This window comes from Bos javanicus, chromosome 13 (genome assembly GCF_032452875.1).
Source record: "Bos javanicus breed banteng chromosome 13, ARS-OSU_banteng_1.0, whole genome shotgun sequence".
Taxonomy (NCBI): Eukaryota; Metazoa; Chordata; class Mammalia; order Artiodactyla; family Bovidae; genus Bos; species Bos javanicus.
This window is the reverse complement of record NC_083880.1, coordinates 78,757,934-78,779,262: the sequence shown is the minus strand read 5'-3', so window position 1 is coordinate 78,779,262 and position 21,329 is coordinate 78,757,934. Positions and strand designations below refer to the sequence as shown.

The 21,329-nt window shown below is 39.3% G+C and overlaps 1 protein-coding gene across 5 annotated transcripts in view; it reads left to right on the top strand.

The window, feature by feature from the left end:
• Nucleotides 1-21,329, top strand: part of ADNP (activity dependent neuroprotector homeobox) — a 34,529-nt gene that overhangs the window by 6,107 nt on the left and 7,093 nt on the right. For 3 of the 5 annotated variants that reach the window (XM_061437957.1, XM_061437953.1, XM_061437954.1), the window contains 2 exons: nt 17,903-18,015; nt 19,804-19,896. In XM_061437957.1, coding sequence (XP_061293941.1) covers nt 17,908-18,015; nt 19,804-19,896 — 201 coding nt within the window. In that variant the 5' untranslated portion in view covers nt 17,903-17,907. Of the gene's footprint in view, nt 1-717; nt 831-17,902; nt 18,016-19,803; nt 19,897-21,329 lie in introns of all 5 variants that reach the window. The other 2 variants (XM_061437956.1, XM_061437955.1) reach the window with 2 other exon arrangements.

Here is a 21,329-nt window from a genome sequence, read left to right as displayed (position 1 = left end):
TAAGAGAAAATTTTAAAGTTGCTAATATTGTTTTAATGATTTTCATTCTGCACTCTTGTGTATAAAGTACCTTAAGTTTTCAATTACTGTTATTTTGATGACCCAATCTCAAGAGTTGCTGAGCTTTTAGAAACCGTAAAGATTCTCTGATCAGAACAGGCCTTTCCATGAACATGTACTTGCTACCAAAGATTGGCAGTGTTTATTGACACTCGGGGTACTTTTAAGACCTTGATACAAGTGTTTTAAAAAGATTCACCAAGGTAAATCTTTGGGAAAATAAATGTTGTAGTCTTTGAAACATATTTAACCAGTTGATGCTTAAGGGAGAATTTGCATTGGACATTTGCTACCAAGTAACATTTTGGTGAGTGAAAAGGAGGCAGCTTGGTTCAGGTATTCCATTAGAGACTTAACTATAATTGCTTTTATAATTTGTTTAGTAATTAGAAGAATCAGATATATAATCTAAATGGTATTACTTGTAATTTTTAAATACTGTTTAGTATTTGTTAAGTAGATAAAATTTTGACCTGAATTTGTGTTTGATATAGAGTTGTACAACTTTTTAAATGACTAATTTGAATAAAGTTTCTTCTTTGAGGGTTATGTTGGAGGTGAAGTTTGTGAAGGTGTTTCTGTTTGATTGAGTAAATTACGCATAAGATACAATGTTAACTGATGTCCTTAGTGGTAATAGCCATTTTCCCCCTACAGGAAAACTTGCTGTGAGCTCTTAAAAAGCATAAATTCTGCAATTTCAAAGGTTTCCTGATTTTGGCGTTCAAAAAAAAAGGTGAAACAGTTGGCCTTGAAGGGCTGAAATTTAGGTAAACTGTGAGGGTTTATTAAAAAGCCTCAATTAACTAGAGGGTGGGGAATGGGTATTCTATTTAATTGAACTTTAGGTAAATATTCCTTTGTCTTTGGCCCATTTTGAAAATTTCCTAACACTGCCTTACTAGAGACTGCTTTACTTTGAACTAACTCAATCTTTGGTTTTTGGTTCTTAAAGTCTCTGTGTAGGAAATAGAGGAAGTTGGACTGAATCTCTAAAGATCCTTGGTCCTCCTTATTCTGAAAGTCATTGGTTTTAAACATACCTGTTACGAATTTGTTTTACTTCAGTTTGTCTTTTTTCCCTTAAACCGGAGTGCAGGAAAAGTTATAATACTGTTTATATTAAGAATAGAATGCCACCAAGTTGGATAGATTAAATGGCAAGTAAGTTCTAGATTATTATTATTTTGATGACCCCGTCTCAAGAGTTGCTAAGCTTCTAAAAACCTGAAACATTCTCTGATCAGAACAAACCTTTCCATGAATGTGTACTTGTTTGCGAATAATCAATAGGCTTTTATCAAATAAAAATGGCTTTTGATTTTATTAGTGACATACACTCCTACATGTGTTTATTATTTGTATTTGATTGCTAGAAGTATAATTACATTAGGTGCATTATATATTGAAGTGTAACTGCTGGTAAGTTTTAGAAAATATTAAAAGTTTTTAGTATTTAAGTAGCAATCTGGTGGTTAATGTACACATTCTGACTGCACATTTAATTGTGAAAAATACAGTTTAATAAGGAAGATAGGGCTGTTCTGTTATAAAGGAACAAGTAGGGATCCCTCCTTGGGTAGGGGAAAAATAAAAAGAAAACTTGAGAATTTATTCTGAAAGTAGTATTTTTTCTTTTGAGAACCATGCGTAAATAACAAAATGCATAAGTTGTCGTAGACCTTGGCAGATTGATTTTCTTAATAGATGGGTGGATATATATACACACACACACACACATTATACTTTTTTAGTGTTGAAATGATATATACAAATAAAATACAGATAAAAGGTCCGAATATCAGATGTAATGTTTAAAAACAATATATTTAAGTGCACAGGGGGAGAAAATCAATTAAATGTCAGGGTGGTTTTTTTTTTTTTTTTTAATCTGTTTAAATCTTAAACTTTTCTTTTAATGTGAAAATACAAAAATTTAATTCTTGTTTTATAAGATTAGAAACTAATTCATAGCTTACATCAAGATGCTCAAGTACTGTTATGTAATAAACTACTTGTTCAACCTAGACTTCCAAAGGACTTTCACTTTTAAAAAACCTCATAGAGTCTGTTATATCTTCAGAAGGTGAAATATTTTCCATGAGAGTGTAATTTTCATTTATTTGCCTAAGAGGCATGAACATGAAGAGAAATGTTGCTCACTGTGTATTAATTATAATTAAATTCACAGACCTTGATGTGTTGCTAGCATCATGTAAACTTAGAAAGGTTTTCCTCCCCTGGTTCTATAAGAACTTGCGGCGTTAAGTCTGGAGTGAATGCCAGGTTTTGCTGATGTGCATCTCTGTTGGTTACACGGTTTGTGTTGTCAGTTTGGAAACTTGGTGTTTGAACCTGGTGTGAGCCAAACCCCACACTAATTAAGTGAATTGATATTTTGAACGTCGAGGCTGTTTCTTGTTTACACATTGGCACCTTCCACCTGGATTGCTGAGTGGCCACCGCTCCACGTGACTGTATATTTCTGTTTGTTTGCCTGATTCAGTTCATTGGAAAGTGAGGGGATGGAGGATAGGGTTCCCTCAGTCTCTTAGGGTCTCAGTACCCCTTATACCTTTGTTTTGATCACAACCTGTCTTTGATAATCTGCCAGTTGAGGGGTCGGTGGAAATGAGAATTCATCCTCTGCTTCACTGGAAGGAGAAGGCTCTCTGTATATTAGCAGGCTTCTCAAACTGGGAGATACATATCTCTCTCTCACCTTGATTATGTAGGGATATGCTTGTATACAGGAAGTCACAGGTAAAATGTGAGCCAGCTATGTAAAGTGAGTTTTGATGAGGGGGTGCACATTTGTGTTCTAATAAGTGTAAAATGCAGAATTCTTTTCACTGTTACAGTCCTCAGTTACAATTTCTCTCCTTGTATGTGTTCCTGTCCTCTGTCTTCAGATGCAGTCACAGGCCTCCTTGGTTGTATTGATCCCTAGCTTAGTTCCAAGACAGCAGCTAGAGAAATCTTGATTATCTCAAGAATTTTAGCAGTGTTCCAGAAATAAAGGCTTGAAAATTAAGGAGAAGAGCATGAAAGACTTTGAATAGAATTACCAGGGGAAGACCGCCCTGAACGTATGCCACAGTATAAGACTGCGTTGTAGCTAAAAACACGCACGGAATCTGTAAGAGACTCCTGCGTGGACCATCTCTTAGAATTAAAAGCAAATCCTTCCACATCCTAATTGCTTCTCCAGTAAGGGTGTAGATTGTAATTGAGTCTCTTAGCTTTGAGCTGTTTGTATGTCATTTCACATATGATTTGGTCAAAGCCTTTAATATTGGTATCATTTTCTTAGCACTTTATAAACCATTCTCAATTCTCTGAGGACTGTCCTTGTTTCACAAGTAGGGAAATCAAGGCACTGCGGTGTGCAGCAGTGAAGTGAGCTTTGGAATGTGTCCGGCCCGGCTCCCAGGCCTGTGTTTGGAGCACAGGCTTTTATAGTGCCCCTGTGAGCTGTTGGGCTAATGAGGGCCCAGATGAGTGCTTCATAACTCCATAGTGATGTTGTGTGTTTGGATGTCAGCTAACACCCAAGGATCCCAGGTAGGCCGTGCAGTTAAAGCATCTGGCTGTACACTAGCTTCTTGATGAGTGAGAGTTGTGCCAGTGGTAGTTGAAGAAGTAGCAACTGTGTGAGGTTTGAAGTTGCCTGTATAAGGATCTGAAAGGAAAGTTTGTTTATGGTCTGTTGCTCTTCCCAGTGTTTTGTTTTAGGACAGTCTTGTTCCTTCTCTCCTCTGAGCAGTAATTTTTGCTTAGACAGATAATTGCTGTCTTTTGCCCTTCTGCCTTTTCTGTCTTTTTCTGAACCCTCTATGCTCCCATTTAAGAGCTTATGGAAACTTGAGCTTCCCTTGAAAATTTGTAAGGCTCTCCTTTTCTGGTGGGAGCTGGCAACAATTGAGGACCTGTATGAGTGGTCTCTTGAAACCTAATGTATCTGAAGAAACCTCTATCTAGAGGAAATGTGGTGGGATTTATTAAAATTTACATATTGTACATTTTAAGTCAGCAATTAATTCTTGCTCTGGTGAAGAAGACGAAGCGAGACTCGCTGTGTTCAAATGCAGGGAGTGCTTAAGAATCCTGGTTTGAGATCAGAAAAATAAAGCTTTTGTGGAAAGTGTAAGGATTGAGTCATCAAGTGGCAAAACCTGCTGTAAGAATAATGCTTTTGCTAAGCCTTGACTGTAGGAGATAGCTTAAGGTAATTCAAGAAAATTATGTATTTTGTTATTCAAGAATAGTAAGAAAAACATGTCCCATTACTATGGGGAAATTATTTTGACTAGTTTTGATAGAGCATGGAAAACTTACTAAGGAATTGAAAATAACTTACTTTCTATCTTAGGCTATTGAATGCACATTTATAAATGGACACATCTGGATGTCCTCTTAGACCTGCCTGTGAATTCATTTGATTTCCCTCTGTCACATCTCTGAAACCTGGTTGTCCATTGACAGCAAGCCGTTCCGAGGCTGTGCAGTTCCACGTAGGCGGCGTAGTGCTGGAGTCACTCACCACGGTGTGTCCCTGCCTTGCTGGGGCGCCTATTAAAATGGAGGAAATGTGGAAATGCTTCCCATCTCACACCCTCCCTGAAGCTAGATTGGGATGTAAGACATGTTCTCAGTCATTTTCTCTAGGGTTCTTGTCTGAAATCTGAATACTCAAAAGTGACAGTTTCTAGTTGTAGGCACTAGTCTTTTTGCCTGAAAGCCTTTTAACAGGAGTAACCCAAATTTTATATTATAAGTACATATGTACTTTATAAGCAAATTCTAGATCACACCTTTGTATTTCTGAGTCACCTAGGTTTATTTTGGGTACTTGTGGATGCTCTATTGCATTAACTATTATAAGTGCCACAGAACTTGTGAAGTTAATATGCGGACTCTAACATAAATGGCTCACAGTGATGTATAGAAACACTAATCTGTGTAAGTATAAATGCACATTATAGTGCATTCAGGAACATGTACGGCAACCACATCTGATTCTCAGTTATAACAATAGTCTGTGCTTTTTAAAAGACTATATCCTGGTATGAACTCATAATTTGCAAAGGTATTGCTGTAGCTTCTGATCTAGTTTAAGGTAATAACTGCTCTAAGCATTAATTGGCTTCATCTTGATTCTTCTGACATTTGAACAGTGAAATGGTGTTATACTGGTTATGGCCTAGGAAACAGACCTCCAGAGGTTAAGTAACATTTTTAGAGTCACAAACCTAGTAAGCCGCAGAGCAAGGATTTAAACAGATCTCTAGATCTGTCGAGCTCTAGAGCTGTACTTTTCACTATGTTGTACCGTCTTTTCTAGCAGGGCAAGAAAAGTACTTGTACTATGTCGCCCTACTTATTGTATTACAGAAGTTTAAAGGTATGAAGGGCAGAGATTTTTTACACGTGGCTGATAGGAAGCTGAATTTTTGTCCATAAAACCAATATAGTCTTGCTGGAAAACAAATTTTGAGGTCGGCTGTAGTTTTACGCTTCAACTTTTTACCTCTGTCCTTCTGCTATCGCTTCTGTATATTGTTACCTCGCACCTAAGGCTTTGGCTGTTCTGCAGACTGTCCAGATGGAGCGGGCAGCTCTGCAGCGTGTGTGCACTCCCTCAGATCTCAGAAGCTCAGGGAGCAGCCGTGCAGTAAATGCAGGTTTTTCTCTGAACACGGTGGCCACAGTGCAGGAGTTTCTTCCACCCTCTCCTGACCACCCCTGCCGAGAATGAACTGTCCCTCTTAGCCTCAGAACGTTTAATCTGTGACGCATCTGAACGCATTTCTTTTTTCCATATACGTATGTGTGTGTGTGTGTGTGTGTGTGTGCATATAGGGAGTCGGCTCTGTAAGCCCTTTGTAGACAGGGACTGTTGGTTCATTCTGCGCTTACTGAGTACATGCCATGTGCCAGCCACTGACGAGCGTGTTGAAACTTGGTGAGTCACAATGTGATTATAGTTTTGGTGACTGACAATGCGGTGAACTAGGTGGTTTACTTCCCGTTAGATTCTGGTTCAGTACTGATGAACCACACCAACACTAAAGGAAACAGTACTTGTTTAAGCTGTTAAATTTTTCAGCATTCTGTTACCTTTGGAAAGGCTTCCTGTTCTGTTTTTCCTAGGGCCTCTCCTTTTGTCCAGTTCTATCCTGTAACTGAAAGAAACTTAAGGTGATTTGAAAGTTTAATACATGAAAATTATGTGAAAATTTCTATACTGCTTGCTGCTACCTGCTGTAGAATCATTTCAATTTTTTGCAAAATAAAAATATAATTGAACTTCTCATTAAAGTAACCCTACCTGGGTTAAACTGTTGGTTAAGACAGAGTGAATTTTACAATCTTGGACAAAAGTGATATAGTCCTCTGTTCCTGGTCTCTTGGAGTGAAGCAGTTTTGCCAGGAAAGTGAACTCTCTACTAAGGTTTATCTTTTTAAGTACTTAACAGTTTGGAGGCCATTCATGTATTACCAGAGAAGCGCTCATTTAATATAGTCCAAAATGGTCTAGAAATTTGTAAAGGCCTTCAGAGTTCTTTTATTACATCCAGGACTTGCTCTAAAGGATCTGTCCTGTTCAAAGGAAACTTTTAAACAGTCTTAACAGATACTTAATAACAGCCTTATCTGCTTCTGTATTCACTACTTTTGTCTTGTATTTTTCTGATAGTCACTTTTTTTTTTAACTTGAATTGTGGTAAAATATACAGGACATAAAATCGATGCATCACGTTAACCAGCCACTTTCAAGTGTACAGTTCTGTGCCGTTAAGTACACTCAGATTATTGTGCAGCAGTTACCACCATCCATCTCCAGAACTTTTACATCTTGCAAAGTGCAAACTCTGTCCCTGTTAAACAGTAAATCCTCACTCTCCCCTCCCTGCCAGTCCTCGGCAGCCACCTTCTACTTTCTATCTCTGTGAATTTCACTACTCTTGGTGTCTCAAGTGAGTGGAATCATGGAATATTTGTCTTTTGTGACAGGTTTATTTTGCTTAGCATAATATCTTTGAGGTTTTTCCAGGTTTCCAGTAGCTACTTTTTAAAAAATAAAAAGTGAAATGAATAATTTTCAATCCAGCATATCCAAAGTATTGTCATTTCAACATGCAGTCTATTTTTGGAAGGTTATTTATGAGATACTTTGCATTTTTTTTCATACTAAGCATTGGAAATCTCAAATATATGTTATGCTTAAAAGCAAATCTAGATGGGTAAAGAAGATATATTAATTGCCAAAAAGTGCATGGAAAGCTGCTCAACATCGCTAATCTTTAGGGAAAAGCAAATTTAAATTATGATGAAAGTAATAACCTCACACCCATTAAGATGCTTACTGTCAAAAAGAGAAAAACAAGTGTTGGTGAGGAGGTGAAGAAATTGGAACCTGTACACTTGGGAGTGTAAATGGCAGAGCCACAGGGTTACCACGTGATGTAGCAACACACACGTTTGTCTGTGAGAGCTGCTTGTACACCCATGTTCCCAGCAGTGTTATTCAGAGTAGCTGAAAGAGCAAGTGTCCACCAGCAGGTGAATGGATAAATGTGATGCCTACATAGCATGGAATGTTGTCCAGCCTGAAAGGGAAAGAAAATCTGATGTGATGCTACAGCTGGGTAAACCTTACAGGCATTTATGCTGAGTAGAATAAGTAGTCACAAAAGGACAGGTATTTATTATTCCACTTCTGTGAAGTACTTCGAGTGGTCAGAATCGTAGAGGCCACCAGCGTGGTGGTTGCCAGGTGCATATGGGAGGGGAGAGATGGAGCGTTGCTCTTTGATGCAGATGGAGTTTCGGTTCTGCAAGGTGAAGGAGTTGTGGAGATGGATAGTGGTGATGGTAGCGTGGCGGAAGTTTAAAGCATCTCAGCTCAGTTCAGACTAGCCTCATTTTAAGTGCATAGGAGCCATGTGTGGCTAGTATCTGCTATATTGGAATGCATAATTCTTAAAAATTAATTTTGAAAATTTTCAAGCAATATGGGTTTTCTTGCTGTGTGAGTAAATGCTGAATAAAATACATTGATTCCCTTTTTGTGTGTGTGTGTTGTTGTTGTTTTAAGAAAAATTATGCATGCATAAAATCTGGAAGGATAAGTATACCCCAGTATTTACTGTTGTCTTGTCTTTGGGTAAAATTATTTGTGTTCGTCACCTTATCTACATTTTGTAATCTTAGGCCTGTTAACAGCTTAAAATATTTTTTGTATTTCATAACAGTTCACCCATTTAAAGTATATGATTCAGTGTTTTCTAGTATATTCAGAGTTGTGCAGCTATCACCACAATTAATTTTTAAATATTTTCTTCACCCCACCAAGACCCTAGTTAGTACCCAGTAGCAGGCACCTTCTATTCCCTCCCTGCCCCCACAACTCCTCCAACCTTTGGCAACTTTAATCTCCTGTCTCTGAGATTTGCCTTTTCTAGATACTTCATGTAAATGGAATCATACAATGAGTGGCCATTTGTGACTTTTCATTTGGCATGGTATTTTCAGGGTTCATTGTATTGAGCATATATCAGCATTTCACTCCTTTTTATGGCTAAATCATATCCCATTGTATCGATATTACCACATTTTACTTAACCGTTTATCAGTTGATGGAGATTTGGGTTGATTCTCCTTCTTGGATATTACGAATAATGTGGAGAACGTGTGTGCAAGCTTTTGCCTGGACATGTGTTTTCATTTCTCAGTTGCCTTTGTAACAGTAATGAACAGGATTTGGCAGGGGAAAGGAACCTGAGCTTTAGAGGCAGTTGAGAGCAGACTAGTCCCCCGCCTGCCCTTGCCCTTAGAGAAAGAAAAAAGATGGCTAAAGCCTCTGCTTTTTCTAGGCAGTTCTCAGAACACTCTTTGAGCATGATAATGGTTAACTGGTTGATTATCATAAGGGAGACCTAGAATATACATCTGGCTTTTTAAAAGCTATTTTATTTAAGGATTCTAAGATTGTGCTTCTCATTTTGCAAGATGCTGCCATTACAACTTGGATAGAAAGCTGTCTCTCAGATGTGACCATCTAGTAACTGTCGGCATCCATAGTGATGTTTAAAGCACTGTAGGGCAAGTGGTCTCAGTCAGAGCTGAGTTCATGTCTCACTTCTTTGAAGGTAATGGGACCATCTGATCTGAGATGTATGTATGCATTCTTAATCTTATATCTCTGTTTGAGCTGGTTTGACTGAATTATTTATGGTTATTTCATCCTTGGATATTAAAGTCTTGACACTTTCAGATGTGTGTATATCATACGCATTGTTTACTTTTAATTAATGTCAGTGATCAGAGCTTCCTCTGCATGGATAATAGGAAGAACACTGCATCCTAGGTCTGAAGATGACCTTGAGACCCAGCTCTGTGAGTGACACGCTCGTTGCCCTTAAGCCGGGTGCTTCTCAGTTGCTTCTCTGTAAAACAAGAAGAGTTTAGATTAAGTAAAACCCTAGATTCTTCTCAGTGATTCAGAGTGCTGCATTTTCATAATTGATTTCAGTTGATACTATGATTTGAAATATGAATCTTAATCTTTTGTCCTTCTTAAGGCCTGTATGTCCATGCCCCTTCAATGAGAAGATGCCTAAAGATTGTTGATAGTTATTTCTTTTGTAACCAGACACGTATTCAGAATAGAGTATCTTTTTCTCATCAGCTAAACCAGCTAATGCTGAAAACGATGGCACATGATGCCAAAATGAAAAAGGCTGTTTGTAGTCGTGTGTGTGAAGTGAATGCAGCCAATACAGATGCACCTTTTAGGAGCATTAGTTTAAAAATCATATTGAGAACTATGGAAGCATTGTCCCTCTTGGCCTGATCATGTCACGCCTGAAGTAACCATGTTTTAACAGGGCACCAGAGATTGGCCAGCTGGAGCCCATTTGCTGGAGACTGGCTGAGGTGAGGAGGGAAGGAGCTGTGAGAAGCACTGAGCGTGGGAGCTTGGAGAGGGGGCTCCTGGGAGGGGAGCAGGGAGGGGTGAACACCTGGAAAGGCTGTTGGGCAGCTCAGTGTTTAGACTTACGCAGCTGAACCGAGAGTCGTGGGCTGCTTTCAGAGCGTGTCGAGTAAACTCGTGAACACAACTGTTCCGCGCGGGACAAGCTGCCTGGTGGGGTTTGTGCTTCGCTCACACTAAGCAGTCAGGCAGACAGTCTCTTAGAGCAGAGCTGTGTGTGGGAGAGAGTCACACACTGTTTATAGAGAGGGGACAGAACTGTCCCTGTGATAAAACATTTCTGTACAGGATGCTGTATCTAGAGAATACAGACATTTTGCCTTGCATAAATACAGTCTACCTACCAGAGAAATAGTTAGGAAAACTTAGTTATAAGGGGTTTAATAACTGATTTGGTTAAAAACTTGAAAATGTTTTTTTAATTGGGTTTCTTTTATTATCAAACTGAAAGAATAGTGGGAAAAATTCAGTTAGTAGTTAAGAACAGAAGAAAAATTAGTTACATTTCCTATTTGCTTCTTGTCTTTATTAACAGTGTTCTAATATGATTATCCTAAGCAACGTAATTGATGTTTAGTATTTAAATTTACCTTTGGTGCAAGTGTATCTTCATTGGCGAAGTAGTTTCTTTTTCTGATCCCTCTGGGCTTTCCAAATTCCTTGGCACTACTGAACATTTTCTGGTGAAAAGGAGACTGAACTTTCTTTTATGCTGTACAGTTTTATCCACTAATCCAGAGTAGCATTCTATTCCTGGATAGTCAGTTACTTGTTTTGTGGTGTTTGAGATTGAGGAAGAGAGGAAAAGGAGGAGACCCAGCTGCCTTTTATGTGAAGAGCCTGTGGCATCTGGAAGGTCTTTTGCCCACAGTTATAGGAAATTGAAAGATAAGCTGCTTCTGTTCGGGTCTGTGTTTTAGGAAAAGATTGAGTGGGGTGATTGCTTCCAGACTGGATGTAGGCTCTACACTCCCGATGTGTTCACTCATCAGAGGGTTGTTCTAGAAAGGCTTTACAAGGTTCATTTCCTTAAAATACAAATGTATAAACCTTTTTACATCTGGCTTAATTTAAATGTAGGGCTAGTGACAACCTGCAAAGCATGTAAGGTGTCTGTGTTCACCACTTGGGATCCCAGAATAGTCAGGAAAGATAAACACTTAATTGGTTATAAAAAGAAAGTGTTTTATAGTGACCACACTTTTACTCAGTGAGTGATATTTATAGTATTAAATATGTTGCTGAGGGGTGACAGAAATATGGAAATGAAGTTTTCCTTCTGCCTGAGTAGTTTTTAACTTAACAGGTCCAAAATGTTTCCACAAAGACATCACACACATATTTTTAAGTGCCATCATGGGTAGCAGTGGAGTACCTGATGCTTTAATTCTCTTCCTGTTTCTCTTCAAATGCCTACGCCTCTTAGAAAAGAGCATAACTTTAAATATTATTTAGTTAGATCAGTGGTTTAAAGAAATTTCAAATACTGACTTAAAAACCCCAGTTTGGGTTATATAAATACTTGTACCAACATTAAGTGGAATATTGTTTTAAGTATTTAGGATCTGAATTTCTTACATATTAATTTGGGTTGATGATGTACCAGAACTGAAATTGTTTATACTGTAGTATATTTGAATGTAGTATATATTGTAGTATGTATTTGAATGTCTTCCTGATTTTTTTTATTGACTTAGAATATATCGCTGCCTTTTTTTTTTTTCTTCACTAGTAATGGCATCATTTCTGGCGTTTGATTCTCCCCAACTCCTTACCAAAAAGATGTTTCCAGAGAGGTGTTTTTTGTTTTTGTTTTTGTTTTTAACAGCTTTAATGTAGAAATGTTTAAAAAACAGAGGAGTATAAACTGTGTCCTAATTCTTAAGCTTACTGTGGGCTTCCTGTAACTGTATTCTGATAAGACTGTAATTTTATTCAGGGGAGATTTTCAGTAAACCACTGGAATTCTGCTCTAGCCATCAGATTTAATGCTTTGGGTGACCTTGGCGTAAATTTGCATATTGAGCTTAGTTTAGACAAGTTACTGTTTCAATGAGAGACTTGGAGAACTTTTCCTTCTTCCTCTTTCTATCAACCTGAGCCCCTCTCTCCATTTTTTATCCTTTTCCTATTTCAAGTAAGATTTCTTTTTTTTTTTTTTTAATTTGGCGCCCTGGATCTTGGTTGCAGCACACAGAATCTTTGATCTTAGTTGTGGCATGTGGGATCTAGTTCCCTGACCAGGAATCGAACCCAGGCTCTCCGCATTGGGAGTGAGGAGTCTTAGCCACTGGACCACCAGGGAAGTCCCCAAGTAAGATTTCTTTAAAAACAAGGATTTCATCTCTTTAAGGTCAGGTGGGGGCAGTGGAAACCACTGGTTTAGACTAAGCAACTTATGTTCAGGTTTTACCAAAAACCTGGTCTGGTCTGCCTCTCAATAGTGTTAGAAATGCTTTTCTCCATGAAAATTGTAGATTTGCATTCACTAGTATAACTGATATAGTACTTGTCATTCTAGCGTATGTTCAGATTTCACTTCCTACATAAAGTATCAGAGTTATGCCTGCAGGTGCTGGAAACCAGGACACACTACTGTATTTACTTCTGTATTTGCTGGCCTGTTAAATTAGCACCATATATTTTTATTAGCAACTTGAAACATGTAAGAATGCACGTAAAAATATGAAGAATTTGTATACTGGAAAATGCTGTACTAGATCCATACTTGCAGTTATTTAAAATATAATCTGTAGAAGTTTGATTTGGAGGTTGTTTTTTTTTTCTTTCCTGACTCAATTATGTATGGCTAGTCAAAGGTTTCGGACAAGGCAGTGGCGCCCCACTCCAGTACTCTTGCCTGGAAGATCCCATGGAAGGACGAGCCTGGTGGGCTGCAGTCCATGAGGTCGCTAAGAGTCGGACACAACTGAGTGACTTCACTTTCACTTTTCACTTTCATGCATTGGAGAAGGAAATGGCAACCCATTCCAGTGTTCTTGCCTGGAGAATCCCAGGGACGAGGGAGCCTGGTGGGCTGCCGTCTATGGGGTCACACAGAGTCAGACATGACAGAAGCGACTTAGCAGCAGCAGCAGCAGACAAAGGTTTAATATTGGGTTTCATGGGGGTTCTTTTTGTTTTGTTTTTACTTTGATGGTGCAATTATAAATGCTTTTCTTCTAAAAACAGGGACAAAATGATGCTGTCCTTGATATGGTGTCTTTGCTGAGGGACTGCAGTGTACAGACAAGCCCTGCTGTCTGTTGGTCCTACACATCTTGCCTTCAGCCTCCTGAACTAGCACTGTCGTCTCTTGGGCTCCTCTCCGTGTTCTTGGCCCAGATGAGCCTGAGTGCAGCCCCTGACAAGGTTTAAGCCTCCTGGCAGAGCTCGTTTCTGAAACGATGGTTATTGTGTTTGTCAGTTAATGACCTCTTTGCCTAAATAAAGTTCACAGTCATTGATGTGTCATGATCCTTCTGTCAAGATTTGACCTGTAGATACTTTCTCGTGAGGCAGGCTCTTTCTGCTTTTACTTACCTCTTTGTAGTTGGTTTGAAGGAGTATTTTTGCTTTTGAGATAAGAGGTTCATGCATTTGATCAGTCTTATGTATAGTTAGAATTCATATGGTTTTAAATCATCTGTACCCTATGGCCTCAGATCACATATTTTCATTTCAATCATCTGACTCTTGCTTTCTGAGGAAGGAGTTACTTTCTGAGAGGGAATATGGCCGGGATTATTAGTAAAACTTTAGTGTTTTGGCCCTAATCAGTAGGTGTGGGTATATTTTGCAGAGATTGATAAGAAGGAATATGGCTGAAATATTCAGTAGTGAATTTAAATCATTCTCAAAAATTGAAGATTTAAGTGTAGTTCATCAGATGGCATACGCTTAACCAAAATTCACTTCAGTTAATAAAAGACTTAGTAATGTTAACTCCATTATTAATGAGTTTGAACTTTTCCCAAAATCTTTTAGAATTTACCAGGTGTTTTACTCTTCCTATAAAGTGTTTTTGTTTTTAATTAATGAAACCAGGGCCCGATGCCTCTTTCAGAATAATTGTATCTTCCTGACAAATTGCTACTACTCCCAGTTCACGAATGTAATTATTTTGCATAAAATTCCCAATCTTCCCTCTTACTTACTCACTTCCTCTTCTGTTTCCCACTACCAAAACTTTTGGTTGCAAGCACCATGAACTAAAACTTAAGCAAAAGTGATGATGTGCTTGTACTTGTTTATGAAAAGTTTGGGGGAGGAATGGTGAAATCAAGAGGACTGTCTTTCGGGCACAGCTGGATTGAGGATCTAGCAGCAGCAGCAGCGGGAGAGTTTTCTGTTCTGTGCTTTTCTCATGCTCACTGTTAGCCCTGTTTGGGGCACATGTCAAAGTCTGTACTTAATCAGAATCTTCAGAGAGAGAACACTAATTGGTTAACCAGAGTCATATACTCTCTGCTCTGGTGGTTCCAAGAGGAAGCTGGACAGGGAGGGGAACGAGTGTCTCCTTTACTCCAGTGACCCAGTGCCTGCTGTATACCCGAGAAGCAAGATGGGCTGTTGAAGGGGAAGAACTGTATCCTGTTCAGCTCTCTATATTTAGCACATTAATGGATAAAGTGCTCCAAATGATTGATGAACCGATGAACAGTGGTTTCATTCTATTAAATTGGATATTTTCCCCTTTTTTATGCTGTGAGCCCAGAAGTGTATGGTTTGGCTAAAGGAAGCTTTCCTTAGTATTCGGATAGTGGTGCTGACCTGCTGAAAGTGGCCATTCTGATAGTCAAGGAGGCTCATGAGAATGGTTAGCCACTTGGGGGCAAATCTGGAGAGCATGCCCATCCCTCTGTACTCCTTTCAGTGCCCACCTCTAGACAGTTTGATGTTATCGTAAGACACCTTCCTCCCTAAGAGCAATGATGGTGAATATTTTCAGGTCTGTTCAGAAGTGAGGAGTTCCCCTTAACCTCAGGCAGTCAACTGCCTATTTACTCTGTCCTTCTCCCTTCCCAGTTAAGAACAGAATAAATAGGAAGGTGTGGGCCCTTTGATTCAGTTTCTGATTCAAAAGGCTTTTAAGGGGTGAAGCAGAGGCCAGTGTCTTTTAAATGTTTTTAAACAAGAATCAAATAGATAACATCAATGAACCCCAAAGGAAGCTGTTGATTTGAAGTTGTTTCTTAACAGCAAGCAATGAGCTGGGAAAAAAATAAAAAAACATAGGGCCCTTGAGTTCTTTTTCTAATCACCCATAATAATTCTAACATTAGCTGATAGAGGTTGTTGGAGACTTTCTTTCAAGGAATCTTTGGCTTGTTGTCGGCATAGAAAAACTGAAGAAATGCACACAGGAAATGGAAGATAGGAGTAGGAGGGAGCCTTCTTTCCTCACTGTATTTCTATACCATGTACCTGCTTTATATCTGAAAAAAGTGTTTTATTCAGTAAGTGAAAAGCTAGAGGAAGTTTTCATTGTTTTTGAGGGTGCTAACACACATGAATGTGTTATTCTAGCTCCAGATGGACAAAACTTTGGAGACGGTCTCCGTGAAGGGTACCGTCATCCAGGGAGGGGCAAGTGATAGAATTCCCAGGATGATCAGAAATGTCAGCAACCTGCTTATGAAGACAGTTACCATCTTAACCGAGAGTATTTTTCATCTTTCAATGTAAACTTTAACTTGGATTCCTCCTAGCTAATTGTAGAATAACCATTTTCTGTACAGCATTTTCCAGTAAGCAGTGTCATTATTTATAAGACTGTTTCATTCAACTCAAGTAAACTGAAGAAATTTACTTTATGGCTGAAATAATCATCTTTTATATGTAAGATTTTGTAGCTAAGCTCCCTTATGAGCATATTCTAACTTTTTCACAGCTGTAGGTAGATAACATTGGGTACCATGGAGCAGTGAGGTGTGCCTCACTCGGAAGTCTTACACCAACTTTGTTAGCTGTTGTGGGGCGGGCACTTAGAACACCGGTGTTCTCCGTAGGAAATGGGGTTTTCTTTCATCCTGAGCTGCAGTTTGACTCCCCAGGATGTTTTCTGTGTGTGGTGACATTTCCAAATCTTTCTATATTTGTTTTACTAAGATGTTGAGCTGCTTTTCCAGGAGGCAGGGAAAACCAGAAAGGGCTGTCTTTGGGTCACATCTCTGCTCTGAAGTGGAATGGGATTAACATGGAAGTTCCAGAAGAATTGGATTTGGGCCCATGGAGAGTTTATGAAATGAATGGAGAAACAAGATGTCTCTTCTCAGAATGCATTGTGATGCTTGGTCTCTTCAGAATTAGCCTAGAACACCTCCTTTATTTCTGAAACACTTTTCTGTCAGGTGGTTTTCTCTAAATGACCTAGTTTGTGGGAACCTTTTTTTTTTTCTTTTCTTTTTAATCAGTTTATTAAGCAACAGATTTTTTGAATCAAAAAGATGGTTCAAAACAATTTAGCAGTAAAATTTCCATAAGGGATAGTGAATTTGGCCTTTTAATGCAAATCAGTTTGCACCAGAACTGACTTCCCTGTCTGTTGGCTAAAATACTGGGCAGAATGAGATGCAGAGTGTGCAGAGGACGCCAGAGCCATGCTTTATGACTAACTAGGGTTCCATCGTGAGGACGTTTGTCTCAGTGAGCTGCATGCTGCTTTTGGCCTCAGGTATACCAAGTTCTGGTAATATATCCAGATTTAGGATTTCTGGAAGTTGCTGGGGTTTTTGGTAAGATTCATTTTCCCCCTCATTTTTCATAGTTAATATTGATTTCTAGAATAGTAGTGCAGTAACTTATCTTACCACAGTTGAATTAGTTGACTTTATGATCGTGGTTTACAAACGGTGGTGGTATGAGAGTGACAGCCTTAATGATTAGAAAGCCAGATTTGCATGTACTGAACTTTAAATCCTAATGTATTGGCTTTTGTTTCTGCCTGGTTTTGGTCTTTAGAGTTATAGCCTGTAAATTTTATTTAGATTATTAAGTCAATGATAAATTTTTACCCTGCTGTGTAGGGAACATTCATGGTCACTTTGCAAGCCATACAAATTATCAGTTGCCCAAGTTTTATCTTATTTTCTTAACCATTGTTTTTAAGGAACTTGGAAAAGTGGATCTAAATTTCTGCTTTTATGTATTGGGTCATTTAAATAATTTTTCAGTTCCCTCATATACACAGAAGCTTTTCCTTTCTCAGAAGGATCCCCTGATTCTGTCAGTTAACCGTTTGTTCTGACGCCTAGTGCGGGCTGTCCCCGTCTCTGCACTGACTCCACGGCACGAGAGCGCCTTTGTCCAGGAGTGGTGCCGACTGTGGGGCGGGATACACGGCCATCCATGCCTAGTTTGGGTAGTGTGCAGAAACTCCCAGTCCCGTCACAATCTGCAGGATAGTTCCCAGGCAACACAAACTTACTTTCTCTGGCACTCAAGATTAGGTGGTAATGACACTGAAATGGTGAACATTTTTCTGTTTTCAGAGGTTCAACATCACAAGGAGAAAAACATTCACATTTGATTTTAAAGTAATCGGTTGGGATATAATCCTAATTCTCAACTTTAAATATTTCATCCCAAACTAGTTTTTTAAAGGTCTGATCAGAACTCTGCCTCACTGGATTCATGTCATCTACAGCATAAAATGTCCTGTTAGAGGTAGAGAAGGTCAGGCTGTGCTTCCTTTAAGGGTTCAGAACATACTGGATAAGGATATCTACTCACCTTTTTTTGTCATACTGGGCCAGGGTTTATGATCCTACCATCAGTGGAATTAGTAAATATTGCAAGTTGCTCGTGTTTTGACTTGACTTAAATTTTTTTTTCCAATAGAAACTATGTTCCAACTTCCTGTCAACAATCTTGGCAGTTTAAGAAAAGCCCGGAAAACTGTGAAAAAAATACTTAGTGACATTGGGTTGGAATACTGTAAAGAACACATAGAAGTAAGTAGCATGCCGTTTTCTAATTTTCACACGACTCAGCTTCTGCTCCCTTACTTTGTGTCGGTGGCCAGGATCGTTCGTTTTTAGGTGCGATTCTGAAGTTTAACTGCAGCATTAGCTTTGCTAGAACTTTCTCAATTAGCCTAACTTGTTCCCTTCTCCCTAAAGTGGGCTTTTTCATCTTTGCGTCCTGAAGCAAAAGCAGTTACCACTGAGAACGTGCCACGTCGGACGTTTTCTACTAGGTGCTTTAAAATGGTCTCTAAATTCAAATCCTTTAAAACAGCCCCTAGGGGGGTATAGGAATTCTTCTCTCAGATACGCATGTGAAGAACCAGCAAAGGACTAGGTCCCCTCACAGCTGAGCATGTGGCAGGTCTGTCTGTGGGACTCCGGAGCCCATTCTCCTTCCGATGTGCCTGAGTGTTTGGCCGGCCTCCTGATTGCTGAGGCGCAGTGCTTGGGAGCTCGTCGTCTCTTTCCTCGGGTTTGAGCGTTTGTAGGCCCTTTTGACCCATCGTAGACTATTGTCTTTCCCTCGGGAACAGTTTGCACTTTACAAACTGTTTTTCTCGCCTTTTATTCTGTGAGCTTTCTACCAGCCCTGTGGGATAACCAGTGCAGTGGTCTCCTCTTCTAGATCTCATTACTCTGATCTTGTGCTTAGTGGATCAGAAACCTCTGATTGGAAAGAAATGTTTAAAGCTGTTTTTCCCACTAGCCTTTTATGTTCCAGCTGGCCAGGGACTGTAACTACCTTGCCCATCTGTGTCTCCTCAGCACCTAGCACAGTGCTGGGCACGCAACAGGCACTTGGTAAATGTTGGGAAGAAATTGAAAGTGAAAAAGCAATTTCCTTCATGCAACAGGTTTTCTTTTCCTGGTTCCCTTACATACTCTAGGGGCATATCATGAAGACTAAAGCTTCTCAGAATTGGATTTCTCTAGCTATGTCATCCCCAGTGTGGAAGTTCACTCCACACCCTCTCCAATACTTCAGGTACAGGTAGATCTACCTGATGAAGTAGTCCATTTACTTCCCATGCAGTGGGGTAATCTTCACAAGAATAAATAGTGCAAATATTAAAGGTACTTTTCCTATCCTACATTTGATTTGTTCATCCCTATTACACCCACTACGTACTCTGGAATATATTTATGTATACTTGATATTCCACACTGAACTGTGAACCTTTTGGGAACAAGAGGAATTTTACCATAAAACTTAATATTCCTAGCTCAAGCTTGGGGGGGGGGTCAAATTTTTACATAAGAGTAATTTAACATAATATCACATGCTTTCTTTGAGTAGCTGTCCTCCTTTGGGGGTTCAGAAATCCTGAGTTTTCCTTCTAGTCCAATCCCACCCCACCCCCATCTCCATAGAACATTTTTCTTCACGGAACCAGAATACCACATTTGTAGTGCTAAGACTGAGTGAATGTCGCTGTCTTACGCTCTGCTCTAATATTACAGCTGATGAGGTACAGCTCTTAAGAAGGGTGCTTTGGTATCAATACATGGCTTAATTTTTTACTTAAGTAGAGCTTCCAGTGGTTTCTTTGGAAACCTGGTGACCATGAGGAGAATGTTCAGTTGATGTACCGTGTTCACTGTAACACCCACGTGCCCTTTTGTTTTTCCTAAGAACCTTACAACTCCTCGTCTCGTTCTGGGTGGGGTTGACTTTCTGTTCATCTCCCCAGCCCTAGTAAGAGAGAGGATTTATATGTCAAGTTGGGCTAGAATTAATACCATGTTTTTGAAACTTCTCTCACTGTTTTCTAGGACTTTAAACAGTTTGAACCTAATGACTTTTATTTGAAAAACACTACATGGGAGGATGTAGGACTGTGGGACCCCTCGCTTACGAAGAACCAGGTAAGCGGCGCGGGAGGCTGCCCCAAGGCAGCGTTTCCCCTTTTCAGTTCTGGGCCTTTCATAGTGTTACATTATTTGTAGACAACCTAATGTGGAAAGTGTTAAAAATTTATTATTTCATACTTTCCTAAGAGATAGAGAAAAATAGGAAGAACTTTGGTCTAGTTTTTTTCATTGTCCTGAAACTATATGTAAGAGGAATAGCAGAGTTTGTTACTTAAAAGTTGTAACGCCCAATGTATACCAGAATTCCCCTCTCCTCCTCTCACCCTGCCAAAAGTATTCTGGTTCTTCTGATTCTCAAGTGTTCCGTCCAGTGTTCAGTTTATCTAGGGTATCCATCATTTTTCTGTGTTGCAGTCCTTGTTTTTTCTATAAAGGGGAAGTCAGGACTCTTTCTTCCATTTAGGTTTTCTTGCTCGTCTGTATCGTCACCCAGCCTCTGTGGGGTAGTCTGAGCCAGCACTCGGGCTGTGGGATAGGTGGCTCTGTAGGGTGGTAGAGGTGGGCAGCTTAACTGTTACTGATTGGAATTACAAACGGTATTAGGTAATCAAAGGCACCAGCAGTGCAGACAAATAGCAATAGGTGATGTTACAACAAAAGATAGAGGGCCACGGGCGATGTGTCTTCTGTTGGAACATACTTGGCAGGGAGTTAGTACTTTTAAATGCCACCTCAGAAATGTGATGTCATCTGGTTCTTTTCTTACTAATAACCCAGGAAAGGGTATTAACCAGCAGCCTTAAAATAGGAAAGCTTCCAGTAGGACACATCACTTAGTTAATTCAGTTTTACCAATACCAGAGAAGGAAAAGCACAGTACTTCATTTTGGTTGTAACCAGTGTCTGAAACAAGGTAGATTTTTTATAAGAAAAAAATGATCACCTCTCACCAAACTTGTGTTTCCTCTATCATGAAAGGACCAACTGCACAGATGTTGATGAACTGTTTCTGTAAGTTGCTCTTTGACACTAGTAAATTGTGCAGTGCTTGTTTTATTGGCTTTTTAATATCCTGCATTCCCCACATTCTGTAGGAATTTTTACTTAATTTCTTAATTTGAATCAGAGCAGCTGTCACTTCATTACTTCTTTTGAAACGGCTCTTGCTTGAGAAGAAGGAACAGCGTGGCTTACAGAAGAAGCTGACTTTTCAGATCAGTGGGGTTTTGATGTCAGTGAAATCCGAATACTACACTCAACTTAGATCAGAGGAGGGAAATGTTTGAAATTTTTGAAAATGTGCCCTTTTTTTTCTATGAAAATTTTTCCATGATGGAAAGGATCAAAGGTGTGTCTTTATGTTGGATGGCCTAATTGCACTAGAACACTTTGGGGCCTGAGTTTTAGTGTATAGTGAGTCTGGAACCTTCAGCAACTTAACAGCTGTACTTACAGAGTAATTGTAGTGATTTCGCTTAGCTTATTCT